Source organism: Mustelus asterias, chromosome 2, assembly GCF_964213995.1.
Source record: "Mustelus asterias chromosome 2, sMusAst1.hap1.1, whole genome shotgun sequence".
Classification (NCBI taxonomy): domain Eukaryota; kingdom Metazoa; phylum Chordata; class Chondrichthyes; order Carcharhiniformes; family Triakidae; genus Mustelus; species Mustelus asterias.
The window spans coordinates 107684675-107698053 of record NC_135802.1 but is presented as its reverse complement, the minus strand read 5'-3'; the positions used below and the strand labels follow the sequence as shown (position 1 = coordinate 107698053).

General features: G+C 41.7%; 1 protein-coding gene across 5 annotated transcripts in view; it reads right to left on the bottom strand.

Annotated features, from left to right (window-relative positions):
• skap2 (src kinase associated phosphoprotein 2) overlaps positions 1-13379 on the bottom strand; it is a 346507-nt gene that overhangs the window by 148983 nt on the left and 184145 nt on the right. For all 5 annotated transcript variants that reach the window (XM_078240001.1, XM_078240009.1, XM_078240015.1 and 2 more), the window contains exon 8: positions 4549-4612. In XM_078240001.1, the coding sequence (XP_078096127.1) occupies positions 4549-4612 (64 nt within the window). The remainder of the gene's footprint in view (positions 1-4548; positions 4613-13379) is intronic.

Below are 13379 nucleotides of genomic sequence, written 5' to 3'. Positions count from 1 at the left end.
CAGTCTCACTACTCCAATATCCCAGTGCCCCATCTATTCTCATTTACAGGTGCACAAATACCCATCATGTTTAATACAACTGCCATTTAAACCTTAACAATGCAATTAATAAGACATTGACAGAAATATCCTCTCATCATCCACCTTGTCACTTCCCTTCAGCATTGTATATGTTTCAATAAGATCTTGTAAATTCCAATGGATACAGGCCTAACCTTTCCTCATAAGATAAAACCTTCATCCCAGTAATCAGTCAAATAAACTTTCTCTGAACTGTTTCTAAAGATAATATATCCTTTCTCAAGTAAGGAGACCTACTGTACATAGTACTTCAGATTTGGTCTCACCAATTCCCTGTACAAGACTTCCCTACCTTTTTACTCCATCCCCCTTGCACTAAATTACAAAATTCAATTTGCTTTCCCAGTCACTTGCTTTACCTGCATAATAACTTTTTGTGATTCATGTACCAGGACACCCAGATCTTGTTCCATATAAATACTATACTGCTTTTCTATTCTCCCTACCAAAGTGGATGAGTTCACACTTAATCTAATTCCCTTTGCAGATTCTATGTCCTTCTCACAATTTACTTTCCTACCTGTCTTTGTGTCATCAACAAATTTAGCAACCATACATCAGTCTCTTCTCGAAGCTGGTCATTGACTGGCTTGTGTGGCATGAATGCTACTTGCCATCTATCAGCCCAAGCCTGAATGTTGTCCAGCTCTTACTGCATTTGAAGCATGGACTGCTTCAGTATCGCAGGAGTTACAAATGATACTAAACACTGCAGTCATCAGCGAACATTGCCACTTCTGATGTTATAATGAAAGTCATTGATGAAGAAGCTGCTTCAATATTGCTCAGATTCCTTGATGCTACCTTGAATCCTGCCTTGATGCTGAGGCCAATAATCCTCACTCCACCTTTTGAGTTCATCACTTTTGCCCACTTCTGGACTGAGGCAAAATAAAGTTTGGAGCAAAGTGACCCGAGCGGAAACCAAGCTGAGCATCAGTGAACAGGTTATTGCTACCCAAATGCTGCTTGGTAGCACTGTGGATGACACCTTCCTACATTTTGATGCTTATCAAGAATAGACTGATATGAAATTAATTGACCAGATTGGATTTGTCTTGCTTTTTGTGGACATAATTTACCTGGGAAATTTTACACACTGTCTGGTAAATGCCAGGTTTGTAGCTGTACTGGAACAGTTTGGTTATGGGCCAAGTCAATTCTGGAGTACAAGTCTTCCATATATTGCTGGGTGGTTGTCAAGGTCCATGGCCTTTGTGGTATCTAATGCCTTTTCCCATTTCTTGACTTCAAGTGGAGTGAATCGAATTGGTTGAAGACTGGCACGTGATGATAGAGACCCCAGGAGGAGGCCACTCAACTGACGATAGCTGCAAACATTTCAACCTTGTCTTTTGCAATGATGTGCAGCACTCCTCCATCATTGAAGATGGAAATGTTTCTGGAGCCTCCTCTACTTATTAGTTGTTTAACCATCCACCATTCACAATTCAATGTGACAGGACTGGAGAGCTTTTGATCTGATCCATTGGTTGTGGGATTGCTTAGCTCCATCTATTGTACACTACTTCCACTATCTAGCATGAATGTGTTCTAGCTTCACTAGGATAACACTTCATTTTAATGAATGCCTCGTGCTATTCCCGGCATGCTCTCCTACACTCCTCATTGAACCAAGGTTGATCCTGTGAGTGATGGGTATGCCAGGTCATAAGATTATGATTGAATACACACTGACATGGGTAGCACAGTGGTTAGCACTGCTGCCTCACAGTGCCTGGGACCTGGGTTCAATTCATCCTTGGGTGACTGTCTGTGTGGAGTTTGCACATTCTCCCTGTGTCTGCATGGGTTTCCTCCGGGTTCTCCAGTTTTCTCCCACAGTCTTACATCAAGCTGGGAAAGTGGACATGACTTTGGTTTAATGTCTCATCTAAAAGAAGCATTTCCAACAATGCACAGCCCTCAGTACTGAAATAGGAACCTTATATTTTTGGCTCAAGTCCTATATTTGTCTATATGTGACTCAAGGCCCACAACAACATGGGTGATTTTTTTAACTGTCCTCTGAAGTGGCCTAGCAAACCACTAAGCTGCATTCAAGAGGGTGATTCACCACCATCTTCTCAAGAGCAATTTGAAGTGGACAATAAATGCTGGCCTTGCCAGTGATGCCCACATCCTGTGAATGAATAAAACAAAATTTGCAGTGAAACTTATAGATGAGGTGACCAAATTAGTTGAAGAAATATATTTCAAGTGAGTAAAATAGAGTGGCTGAATGGTTTGGGAAGGGTTTTTTGAGAATATATGGGGCGGCACGGTAGCACAGAGGTTAGCACTGCTGCTTCACAGCTCCAGGGTCCCGGGTTCGATTCCCGGCTCAGGTCACTGTCTGTGTGGAGTTTGCACATTCTCCTCGTGTCTGCGTGGGTTTCCTCCGGGTGCTCCGGTTTCCTCCCACAGTCCAAAGATGTGCGGGTTAGGTTGATTGGCCAGGTTATAAATTGCCCCTTAGAGTCCTGGGATGCGTAGGTTAGAGGGATTAGCGGGTAAATATGTGGGGGTAGGGCCTGGGTGGGATTGTGGTTGGTGCAGACTCGATGGGCCAAATGGCCTCCTTCTGCACTGTAGGGTTTCTATGATCTCTATGGCTGAAAGCTGTTCCACCATAATGAAATGGATATTTGGTGTGGTGGCAGGGATAAGGGAGCGGTGGCAGGAGTAAGCAAAGAAGGTCAGAGTCAGAGACCAGGATGAAAATGATGTTAAAAACATTGCAGTAGTAGTTTAGGGCAGGTCAGTGTAAGGATTTGTAGATAAGGATGATCATATGCAGCGAAGGTGGTGGTGGTGAGTGAACAGAGCACAATCAATGCGAGTTGCAGAAGACTCTACAAAATATCAATTAATTTATTAGTAGCAATGAATAATGGCAGTTATCAATAGTTACTGTTCATGTAGTTATTTTATATTGATATTAAATAGACAGCGCAAATATTTTCCGTAGACTGTCTACTTCTGCTTAAGAACACTTTCCATTCAATTACATGGATTTTCCGATTTTAGCACTGATGACAATCCATTTGAAAGGAACATATAAACTTGCATCAACAGTTTGCAGCTGATACAGATGCTTTAAAGGAGTAATGAGACAATAAGTGACATGGAGGCAAAAAACGAGATATTAAGACGTGTGAAGCCAAAGTTGGAGGAATGTGGAGTTGTAAAAGCACTGTAAAGTTGTAGAAGATTACATTACAGAACTTGGAGGTTCAAGGCAATTCAGAAATTTATATATGAGTATAAATGGGCAAGCACAAGTGTTTTAAATGAATGGTTGGTAGTAAGGAAAATAAACCAGAACTTATCTTTAATTTCCAGGTTATCCTATAGCAGCAAGCAGTATTGTCAGAGGATAGCAAGGCTCAATATGATCCAACTTGATCAGGTGAGGAATGGCAAAATCAATTATTTGTCCTGTGTATTCAAGTCTGCACCCTTTGGGATTAATTAAACAAGAATCATATCTGGGGAATCACCAGGTTGGAGAAAGTCAGGGGTTTTACGAGGGACAAGAACCTTAAAGGTGGAGGTGATGATTGGGCATCATAAATGCTGTAAAATTATCATGACAAAAGGAGCGCCAGAGAATAGACTGCTGGGTGAATGAAAGTGCCATTATAAGTGACTTGTGAGTGGGGTTGGGAGGGTGATTTTTCCAAATCAGTTGCAGAAGGAAGTGAGATTGGAAGGGAGAATGAGGATATGAGTGTGAAGAAAAAGAAAGTGAACTAAGCTGGCCTTGTCTGTAAATGAGACAATTGGAATGAAAAGATTACTTATGACGGCTGTAAATATGACTAGGAGAGTTAACACGGAGGACAATTTTAAGCCATTGGACTCGGGGAGGGGGGGGTTCGGTGCGTTGAGATGGAGGTTGAAATCGATAAACCCAAGCATTTGCTCAGTGTAGAGACTAAAGGTGGAAAGAATTTGGCTATATTGGTGGAAAGCTTGGGTGGGGAGTGGAGAACACAAATTTAATGAAGGCAAAAATGGTGAAACTAGAAAACAAGAAACTAGAAAAGATGATGCCAGAGGAATATGGGGACAGACAAAGATGAGGCTCATGTAGCATGGTTACAGTTTGGACAGCATAACTGGTGAATGTATAGACATGTGTGGAGGTTTCAGTAAGAGGAAAGGTGTCATCACTCATTAGGCAAGTTTTCGACAAGCCCATGATTCAATTAAATCATTCACAGTTCAAGTCTTGGACGGCAAGGACATATTTCATTACTGAAAGGACATTCTGAACAGCAAGATGACTTGCAGGGCAAGTCAGCATTAATTTGATCCAGGGGTCCAGCACAGTTAACAGTGATTAGCACTGCACACCAATCAGTCCAGTATACCAGCAAAGATACATCAATGACAATCAAGGCAGAACACGACAGAACAACCTAAGCCAATGTTTTGGTTCCACATCTGTTTAACTCTTACCTTTTAACACAAATTGAAGCTGTTCAACCCATTCTTCTGCCTCATTTGAAGAAGCTGCAGTAAACTGAAAAAATGAAAAAAAAGTTAAACCTCACAAAAAATCAGAAATACATGCTGTCAGAAAGTTTGCTTCCAATGTTCAGCAAGTCTTTTCTGATGTTCAGTTTAATTTAGGCAAATTTAAGTATTTGAAGCAGTGGATGACAGTTTAAATTCTGAACATCAACTGGCAACTGTGTGACTACTGCTCTTCTTCATCAATGTCAAATGCAAGACTGATGAACAAAATTCACTCTTGGAAATTAAGAGACTTCAGTGCTTTTCTTTGAACTGCTGTATACAATCTTCCAAACAATGTCCTCATCAGAAGCAGCCACTCAATCTGACAACTTAATAAACCAGCTTTTGCCAGAAATCTTAAATGCAAAAACTTATTACACTAACAGTCTGTATCATTACTGACTCACTGAAAAATTCCATTAAATGTCTTGTCTACACTGGATGTCATTTTCTCTCTCTGTATAGACATTGGTACTTGTGCTATTAAGAATGTCAAAATGAATCAACAAGCAGCATTTTGGTCAAAAGATCACCAATCAACACTTTGTATGCAGCTTTTGAAACATCTGCTCACTATTAGTAAATTGTTAGATAAGAATACAGAGCACCATATGGAATTACCGTAACTATTTACAGACATGAAATAACATTGGCCTGGCTTTCACAATACTGTCAATGTTTATTGTCATTACATTGATAACAACCTCTCATATTTCTATAATGCCTTTAATATAACAAAACATTCCAAAGTGCTTCACAAATGCATTATAAACAAAGATATAGCACCAAGCCACATAAGATATTGGAGCAGGTGAAAGAGTAGCTAAAAGAGGAAGTGAGCTGAACCGACAGAGAGGTTTAGGGAAGAGTGTTCCAGGACTTAGGGCCCAGGAACCTGCACTCACAACCACCACGGCTGGAACAATTACAATTGAGGATGCTTGAGAAGGGGAGTTCAGATTTCTCAAAGGGTCATGGGGTTAAAGGAGCTTATAGAAACAGGGAGGGTTTTGAAAACTAGAATGAAAACTAATCGACCAGCAGTCAATGGGTGTGAGTGTGCACAGAGATGACGGCTGAACAGGAGTTGATGGGAATGAGACCATGTATAGCAGAGTTTTGGATGACATCAAGATCATGGAGGGCATAACATGGGAAGAAGATCAGAGTGCATTAGAATAATCAAGTCTAGAGGCAACAAAGGTATGGATGAGTGCAACTTCTGGAGTCCCCACCTTTGCAGAATAACGTAGAAATCCGTAAGTTGCTGCCAGTGAAGCCATGTTTCTCCTGAGGGTGCACTGTTGAGGCACCCAAGACTGCAGTCAATAGAAATCAATTGAACTGAGAATTCTTAGCAACTCTTACACCATTCAGCTTGGTGAATTGAGTGTAACGTAAAGCAAACTTCATAATTACAGGTAAACACTCTCGGTAAACATCTTCACAGGCTCGGAGAAGCTAATTTTATATTTGTGCAAAGTCAATTTTTTTTCATTTTGATGACAAATTCCACACCAGGTTTGTTCATCTTTATTTTGGCCTGTACCTTAATCCCAACTGTTTACCCGAGAAAGTAAAAACCGAAGGATGTTAAGCACTTTTAACATCCTGATTTACTGTGTGTGGATACTTTGATGTGATTAGCTGCTTGCTGACACCATTGCTGCTGCACGCCAAGAAATCCCCTGGATAAGGCACTAGATTTAACCTGCCTCTGGGAAAGTGAAAACCACACCAGAGACAGATAGATCTATGTTGTCAGCTTTCTTCCGGGTCAGCTGCATTTTTTTTTAAACATCGTAGGCAAAGCTGACAATTATTGCCATTCATAATTTCCCATGCGTAGGTGGTGATGAGCTGCCTTCACCTTTGACTTTTTTTGTAGCAGTTTAAAGTGGGCAGTTAAGAGTTAATCATGTTGATGTGGGTCTGGAATCGCATGCAGGCCAGACTGGTTAAGGACTGCAGACTTCAGCCTCTGGAGGGTATTAGTGGACCAGATGGGTTTTTATGACAACCATCTTTCATTGTTTAGGAGAGGTGGTGGGGTTGTGGTAATGTCACCGCAGTAGTAATCCAGAAGCCCAGGCTAATCCTCGGGGACATGGGTTTAAATCCCACCACAGCAGCTGGCTGAATTTAAAATCAATTAGTAAGTTTGGTTAATTAATCAAAAAAATGTGGAATAGAAATGAGTCTCAATAATAGTGACCACAAAACCATCATCAATGGCTGTAAAACCCATCTGGTTCATCAATGCCCTTTAGAGAAGGAAATCTGCCGTCTTTATGTAAAACAAAATACTGTGGGGATCTGAAATAAAAACCAAAAGTGCTGGGAAAACTCTGCAGATCTAGCAGCATTTGGCATCCTCTCCAAAAGAGTCATATTGGACTCAAAACATTAACTCTGTTTCTATCTCTATTCTACCACCCTTACCTGGTCTGGTCTATCTGTTCCTCCAGATCTAGAGCAAGGGAGTTATCTCTTAACTGCTCTCTCAAAGGGTACAAAGGGATGGGCAATGAATGCTGTGATGTCCACATCCCATGAAAGAATACACAGTTAAAAATTGCTCTCGGTCAGAATTTATTTTTAATAAATTACAGTCTGCATCTTTGTCCTCATCAGAAGAGCGAGGATGTCAGTTCTTTCTTTGGTCATTCTTGACATCTTTCATTCACTCTTAAAGTTGTATTAATTGTGAAGAGTGACAATGCATTATCAATATATTTATAGTTAGTGCAACTAACACTGGCATTCAAGTCTTCTGATTGACCTAGAGAAAGAGATGGTTAAGGGCCAGCAACTACTTGCAAAGATTAGTGGCAGTGTAACATCAGCTGTCATGTTCAGAAAGTTAATGAGTGCACAACTGAAAGTAAGTAGGAGTCATGGAAGGAAAATTCCTATCAAATACTCTGCTTCTGATTCTGGCTACTGTGCATCTTCTTATGACGTCTGTGATTGCCCCCTCCATAAGGGTGTCTTTTCAGAATGGTGCAACCTCCTCCTATGCTAGTTCTCTCTCTTTCATTGTGTTTCAGCCTCTCGACAAGACGACTGGAAGGATGTCAATATGTACCTGAGCCAATGGTTTTTAATCCTCGCATTGCGTGTGCCAACTTACCATGGTGTGCGTAAAAGCAACAAGAACAGCCAAGAAGTAGTAGTTGTGAGAGCAGTAGCAGTGTAGGTTCAAGCAGAAAGATATTGCGAAGTCTTCTTTGCTGACTTACGGACAGTTATGGAAAGCAGGGAAGGAAATGCTTAACAGTGCAGAGGCAAAGGCAAGGCCTGTAGAATGAATGAATATAAAAGGGAGTGTTAGCTTAACAATTGTCATGAATTCATTACATTTCTTTTTTCTTGGAAACAACGTTGCATGCATTCACATAAGCTCTCTTGCCATTTCACTAATTATCAACCATCTCGAGGTCTTCTACATTCTCCGAAAATTCTTCTAGTATCCTCTCCAAAGTTGTATCTGAAAACACATTGGGGATTCTAATGCAACACTTATTACGACCAACCATTTTCCTGCAGCTAGATAATGTATCCTCATTGCTTAGGCCACAAAACAAGGCACCTCCCCTTTAAGCTCCTGTAGCACTATAAGAATCTGCAGTAGCTTTCCATTTTTCACCAACTAATTGTTGAGCTGCCAATGGGTGACATGTTTCACCTATAAGCTTGTCATTCATGCAAATGAGAAGCAAGCACAAAAATTAGGATCGGCCTGGACCAAATTCTGCAAATCACTGTTCTTCTCACTTCACCCGCCTTCTGGTTTCCGACTGCGAGACTAAAATTGATGGGTTTCCACTGTCCCCGTTTCTCACCCAACCACCCACCCCCAACCAATAAAATATTTTAGTTAAGACTGAACAGTTTTCATTTATCTTGATTTTCTGTATCTTGACTTTATGTGCGTGGGAGTCGGATGATCATCTTTTTCTTCCACCACACAGTTTATGAATCTAATCACTAGCACTAATCTTTCAGGTTGTGGGAGTTGGGGAGACAAATTTTTGCTGGTGAGTAAATTGAACAGTTTAAATGTTTGTTGTGCTCTCAGCAAAAAGGTGTATTTTATGATGTTTAGTTGTCACCAGTTATATTGGACTTAATAATCCTTATTGATGCAATGCTGCAGCACTATCTTAAGATAACATGAACTTTCATTCTGGTTTAAACAGCATGAACATATGAGTATAAAGAGAACATAAAGGATCATCAGCCAGTGAAAACTGATATTTGGTTTGGTATACATAAAATAAATCTGAACGTCACACCTTATATCCTTACTTTAGGAATTGTGTATTGTGAAACATCTTAATGCATATTCTCTTATGCAAAAGAAGGAATATGTTTGACTTTACTGATAAATTAAAAAATGTTCTTGGTGTGTAGGGATTGAGTTCCATTTCTGTTCATGAGTACTCAAATGTGGAAAGGCAACTTCAGCTGCATCTAGTCAAGTGTATTGAAATTCTGCCATCCTTTTATACACTGATTTAAATATTAACCTACTTTGTATTAGGCCAGTGATATTTCATATCCTAGAACCTGAGTATGGTTGGCCAGTTGCTTTGCACTGCCAAATGTCAGCATTTATTTTGGGTACAGCTTGTCAACTGGCTCTATTATTCACTTTATAGCTAACCATTCCAGATAAAATCCCGTCATCCCTCAGATGGACTCCATGGGGGTGACCTTACCATTGTGTCCTGCTGGCCGATAGGCAGGGCGAGCCGATAAGATTGTGAGACAGCCGGGAAATCTGGTTCACACTCGATTTCTCGCCTCTTGCGAGCTTATCAGCACCGGATATTTGGCACGAGGCTGAAAATACCATTTAAATATATTTAAATGGTGATTTGAAGGCAAGCAGATGTACTGAAGACAGGCATCAGGGGCTTTCACAGAGGTGCAAAAATCATGTGTAGACCTTCCTACAGTCAGTAAAACAACAATGCTGTATGAAATCTTTGGACTAGAAACTCACATGCCCTGGTTTGTTAACCACAGGGTAGTAATTCACTATCTATCCATGTTGGTTCCAAACGGGGTTGGTAACATGTAAATTTGGTACACCTTATTTGTATGTTAATAGCATGTGGCTGAGTGGGTTTTGTGATGCTTCTTTCTTCATGCTGCTAACTGAATCTAAGTGTTGTGCAGATACTATGTGGCTCAGCCAGCCTCATTTTCTTAAAGACAGCCTATATCTCTCTGAAAGGGAAGCAATAAATAATATTGGTGGAATATAAATGATGGAAAATAGTAGACAAGGGAAGAGGGAGGGTCCCAGTATGATGGATGTGACACTGGGAGGGGAGAAACGCTCTGCTTCTGCAATGGACTAGGAGGCCCTCAAGAACCACTTTCAGAAAGGAGTGGGACCAGTTGGCCAGGGAGGTCAATTCTAGGATTCTGGATCCAATGGCTTGACAGTTGAGCCAGAAGATGACTAATTAACTCAAGTGAAGGGAAAAGGTCAGTGAATGCATGACACCTCTGACCCACCACACCACCAACTGTGCATGCAACTAATGCACCACACTTCATTCCTCGCTCATCAGCACTCACTGGCACTCAGGACTTGTATCTAACATCCAGATAATCCTCCTTGCCCTCAGACCTACCAATGCTGCTATATGCTCATCCACCTCCTATATTCTCCATATTCCTCCAGCTAGTCAGCCGTGACAGGACCATCACCGAAACATGCATTGCACAAGTGACATTCTGCCCACTGTCTTGTAGAACAATGCAGCACAGAATAGGAGGCAGCAGAGCTGAACTGGGGAGGGGGAAAAGTAGTGGGCCAATAATACCTGCACCTCCTGAGCTCCTATGGAAGAGATGACATTCAACATCATGGGACCTGCAGTAACAGAGCCCAAGTCTTGCTGGGAACATCGAGGATGATATGTTAACTGAGTTGTGCCACTAAAAAGCTGCTAGATCAACCTTAACCTGCTATCTGACATGTACAAGTTGCAGATTGAAAGGCCATGGATGTCCTGCTTTCCATCCCACACATCCTTCCCTCACCCAACCGTCCGATTTCCTGCTTCTGAATACTGAGCATAGTCAGGTGGGGAGGGTGGGGGTGAGCAGTGTCAGGGTAAGGGCATTGTTGGGGGTGTGGGGGTGGGTGTTGAGCATTTGCAAGGTGTGAGCACGAGCATCGTCAGGGGTAATGGAGAAGTAAGCATTGTCTGGGGTGCTGAGGAGGGTGAGCAGTGTTGGGAAGAGAAATGGGGGTGGGGGTGGTGGTGAACATTGTCAGAGCAGAGATGAGCAATGACAGCCTGGGGGTGAAGATTGTCACAAGAGTAAATGGGGGAGTGGAATTGAGGTTTGTCAGGTGGTGTGCGTGTGCATGTGGTGATGAGCTATGTGTGTGAGCATTTTCTTCTCTCCCCACATAGTGTATCATTCCAGTAAATCTCATTTGCACCCTCTCCAAGACGAATCCTTCCTAAATTATGATACTCAGAGCTGAACAATACTCCAGCTGAGACCTGAGTGTTTTATAAAGATGTAGCATAATTTATTTGCCTTTGTACTCTATTCCTCTATTTATCAAATCTAGGGCCACGTATGCTTTTTAACAATCTTCTCAACCTATCCAGGCATCCTTTACGATTTATGTACATACCCCCCTAATTCTTCTCATATTCCTTTCAAATTCATATCATATTACCGCTCCTCAATCTTCCGACCAAATGTCATCTGACGAAGGGTCATCTGGACTCGAAACGTTGGCTCTATTCTCTCCCCACAGATGCTGTCAGATCTGCTGAGATTTTCCAGCATTTACTGTTTTTGAGTTCAGTATTGTCTGCTTTTTGTCCTTTAACCAATTTTGTATCCATACTGCCACTACCATTTTAATTTTGAACTAAATTTTAATTTAGCCAAAATGTTTGGATGTGGTACGAATATCTTTTGAAAGTCTATGTACAAATCCAACGTGCAACTCTATCTTTCCATTATTTCAAAGAATTCAATCTAACTACTCAAATAGGATTTACCTCTAACAAATACATTCATTAACGCATATTTTTCCAATTGCCAATTAAATTTATCCCAGATTATTGCTTCAAATTTTCCTCATCATGCAATGTTAACCTAGCTGACCTGTAGTAGCTGAATGGGGTGCAATCTTTGTAATCCTCCAATCCTGTGGCACCACTCCCATACCTGAGAAAATCAGAAGATTGTGACCAGAATTTCCACCTTCTCTTCCCTCAGCCAACAAAGGTGCATGCCTTTGGACTTTTGAACACTAATTTCTTTTCAAGTACTTCCTCAACATCTATTTCTATCCCAGCCAATTTCTCAATGATCTCCTCTTTGACTGTGGCATTGGCAGCAACTCCTTTAATAAAGACAAATGTAAAGTACTCTAGTATTTCAGCCGTGCCGTCTGCTATACCATTACTGTAATTCCTGGTGTCAATTGGAAAGTGTCTTTGCTCATGTGCACACTCTGTTCAGTGCATCTGCCCAGGCATGTGCAGTCTCCCCGAGCAGAGATGTCATTGGAATGTACCCATCCAATCGTTGAGCATTCATCTTTAATTTATCACAACCTTTAGGGAATGGAATGCTATCTATGAGGGGATCCATGGTTCTTTGTTGCAGATCAAAATCAATGCCTATCTGTCATTGTGTTTCTCCTCAAGCCACCCCCATCCTCACTGATCACCTCTCTGCAATTAAATTCCTCTACCTCTCACAACAGGTGTATTTTAACAACAAAAACAGAAAATGCTGGAAATGTTGCAGGTCTGACATCATCTGTGGAGAGAGAATAGAGCTAACGTTTCAAGTCTGGATGTCGCTTCATCAGAGTTAAAGACAATAGAAAATAGGGTGAGATTTATATTGTTGTGGTGAGGCAGGGGATGGGTGGGGAACTGAGGGCTGGATATAGAGCCAGCTGTTGGTGGAGATGGGAAAGATTGATAACGACGTCATTGTCAAAAAGACGAAGAGAATGTAAATGGACGTGATCATGGCTAAGTAGGGTGCTGATAGAGATCATAATGTGTAAATGGCAGAACAAAGGTATGATGTGGAGATGCCAGCGTTGGACTGGGGTAAACACAGTAAGAAGTTTAACAACACCAGGTTAAAGTCCAACAGGTTTATTTGGTAGCAAAAGCCACACAAGCTTTCGGAGCTCCAAGCCCCTTCTTCAGGTGAGTGGGAATTCTGTTCACAAACAGGGCATATAAAGACACAAACTCAATTCACATGAATAATGGTTGGAATGCGAATACTTACAGCTAATCAAGTCTTTAAGAAACAAAACAACGTGAGTGGAGAGAGCATCAAGACAGGCTAAAAAGATGTGTATTGTCTCCAGACAAGACAGCCAGTGAAACTCTGCAGGTCCAGGCAACTGTGGGGGTTACAGATAGTGTGACATGAACCCAACATCCCGGTTGAGGCCGTCCTCGTGTGTGCGGAACTTGGCTATCAGTTTCTGCTCAGCGACTCTGCGCCGTCGTGTGTCGCGAAGGCCGCCTTGGAGAACGCTTACCCGAATATCAGAGGCCGAATGCCCGTGACCGCTGAAGTGCTCCCCAACAGGAAGAGAACAGTCTTGCCTGGTGATTGTCGAGCGGTGTTCATTCATCCGTTGTCGCAGCGTCTGCATAGTTTCCCCAATGTACCATGCCTCGGGACATCCTTTCCTGCAGCGTATCAGGTAGACAACGTTGGCTGAGTTGCAAGAGTATGTACCG